At 62.2% G+C, this 1,441-nt stretch overlaps 1 protein-coding gene across 1 annotated transcript in view; it reads right to left on the minus strand.

The window, feature by feature from the left end:
- Window positions 1-147: 147 nt before the first annotated feature.
- Window positions 148-1,441, minus strand: part of LOC106820294 — a 2,393-nt gene continuing 1,099 nt past the window's right edge. The window contains exon 2 of the mRNA XM_014824815.1: window positions 148-989. Within this exon, the coding sequence (XP_014680301.1) occupies window positions 148-989 (842 nt within the window). The remainder of the gene's footprint in view (window positions 990-1,441) is intronic.

The raw sequence follows: 1,441 nt of genomic DNA on the forward strand, positions 1-1,441 counted from the left end.
CTCCCCCTCCCTCCCCCTCTTCCTCTCTCCCTTCTCCCCCTCTCCCACCTTTTCCCCCTCGCTCCCTTCTCCCCTCCCCTTCTCTCCCTCATCCCCCTCCTCTCCCTCTCCCCCTGCTCCCTCCCCTCCCCCTCCTCCCCCTCTCCCTCACGCTTCCCTGCAGACGCTCTCGACGTAGAATCTCCGCATCAGATCGCCGAACGTACTATTATAGAGGGCGTGGTCGCAGACGCGCAGCTTCGGCCGCCTGGTGGGGAACCACGTCCACAGAAACAAGTGGCACGCGTAGAACTCGCTCAGGTCAACGTGCCCGCGGAAAATCGCCGGGTCGTAGCGCTGCCAGACTGTGTCCACCAGGTGGCACTGCTCGGGGTCGCGCTCCGCCATGCGCATCGGCACGGCTCCGGAGTTGTAGTTCCAGCTCTCCGGCCGATAATCAGCGTCGTACGACGCGCGCCACCGCCGCAGAAACGACGAGTTACGCTCGGCGACGATCACGCCCGAGTTGACCAAGGTGGCGCCCTCTCTCGCGAGCGTGCACGGGCGGCGGCGCCACGCGTCCAACGACCGCAGCGCCACGACGTCGAAGTCGAGGTAGACGCCGCCGTATTCGATGAGCGCGTCGAGGCGAGCGATGTCGGCCGCGTGCTCGGGGGACGCGGCGGCGGCGTGCGCGCGGATCACGCGAACGACGACGGGAACGGCGCGGAACATCGCATCCCACCACGTACCGGTCGGCTTGCGGTCGCAGTGCAGCATGATGCGGCGCGGACGCAGGACGGCGAGCGCGCTGAGAGGTCCGAGAAGGTGGGGAAGCTCTATCTCTGCTGCCGGCGCGCCGCCGCCGCTCAGCCAGACGTAGTGGATGAGGTTCGGCACGAGGAATTCGGCGCCGTCCGGCGGAGGCAGCGGCGCGGGGTCGGGGAATGTGGTACCGTAGACGCCCCAGCGCGAGCGGTCGAACGGTGGGATGCCGGGGCAGCGGCAGTCTGCAATGTGACGAGCGGAGAGGGGGAGGATTAGCTGACGATCAAAGTAACAGTGAACGGTTCCTGGCCATCTACATGGAGAGAGACAGAGACAGAGAAAGAGAGAGACAGAGAGAGTTAGAGAGAGAAGAAGAGAGAGAGTGCAAAGAGAGAGAGTTGAGAAGAGAGAAAGTAGAGAGAAGGTCGAGAGGGAGAGAGGTATGAGGTAGAAAGATAGAGAGAAGTGATGAGGGAGGAGAGGTAGCGAGAAGAGAGAGAAGAGAGAGAGAGTAAGAGAGAGGAGAGAGAGAGAGAGAGAAGAGAAGAGAGAGAGAAGTAGAGAGAGAGAGAGAAGAGAGCAGAGAGGAGAAAGGAGAGAGAGAGATGGGGAAGTGAGCGAGAGAGAAGAGGAAGAGAGAGAGGAGAGAGAGAGAGAAGAAAAAGAGAGAGGCGAGAGAGAAAGACAGAGAGGC

This window comes from Priapulus caudatus, unplaced genomic scaffold, assembly GCF_000485595.1.
Source record: "Priapulus caudatus unplaced genomic scaffold, Priapulus_caudatus-5.0.1 Scaffold9718, whole genome shotgun sequence".
In the NCBI taxonomy this organism is placed as follows: domain Eukaryota; kingdom Metazoa; phylum Priapulida; class Priapulimorpha; order Priapulimorphida; family Priapulidae; genus Priapulus; species Priapulus caudatus.